Genomic DNA, 877 nt, shown 5'->3' on the forward strand with positions numbered 1-877 from the left:
AACACCTCGGGATGTCGTTGACACGTTAGCGAAATCTGCATGAACATCCGCTGCGTAGATAACCGATCAAACGCAACTAACAGGAAGGTTTCATCTTCTGCAAAGCGTCTAGAACTATGCATACTATAATACTTCATGCACGCATCTTGGGAAACAAAGATCGGCCGTTCGTCACCAGGATGACCGCGTCCAAACGGGAATAGATGAGGAAACATTTTTGCGTAGATACTGCCTTGGCTATCCCGAGAGTATTTAGAGGAATTTCGAACAAGAAAGCGTCGCCCCGATGAATTTGTAGGTACGGGTAGCTCCACGACAGACTGCAACTTATCTGGATCGGCACTACCTTCATTCACAAAAACTATACTTCTTTCAATCAGTTCACCTTCATCTTCCAAGGACAAATCACTTTCCGTACCAACCCGCGCTTGGTCTCGATCGACGCGCGAAACTACACTGGGCGGAACGGACGTATGGAAGTCCAAGACCGACTCGGCAACAGCGTGATCTGAAAAACTGCTGACGCATCTCTCATCAATTTGCACACTTTTGTAAAATTCATTGTGCTCTTTGTAAAACCGAAGTAATTTATGTACCATGGCGCCACGAACGACGTGAAGGTTTCGTATTTTTGCAATTTGAGTACTTGTAAGAGATCCAGCTACGACAACCCTGTAGGAACTAAGTTTGTCAAGAGTAGCTGGAAGCAGCGTAGCTGGTGGACCTGGTGTGGCATCAAACGCCATGCAGTGCGATCGAAGTGAGCGATGTGCACCCCCTCGCATGACGCGCGTTAACGCAACCACTGTTACGAGCTGTGTCATCATACGCTCGACAATTGTAGAATTCGAGAGATTGTTATCCAAATTGCCAATGT

General features: G+C 46.9%; 1 protein-coding gene across 1 annotated transcript; it reads right to left on the bottom strand.

Annotated features, from left to right (window-relative positions):
• Nucleotides 1-5: 5 nt before the first annotated feature.
• Nucleotides 6-215, bottom strand: PPTG_22875 (hypothetical protein; the record flags this gene model as incomplete). The annotated part of the gene is made up of 1 exon (XM_008906971.1): nucleotides 6-215. A coding segment is annotated over one exon (210 nt), but the record flags the coding sequence as incomplete, so codon positions are not given.
• Nucleotides 216-877: the final 662 nt, after the last annotated feature.

This window comes from Phytophthora parasitica (assembly GCF_000247585.1).
Source record: "Phytophthora parasitica INRA-310 unplaced genomic scaffold supercont2.25, whole genome shotgun sequence".
NCBI classification, from domain to species: Eukaryota; Oomycota; class Peronosporomycetes; order Peronosporales; family Peronosporaceae; genus Phytophthora; species Phytophthora nicotianae.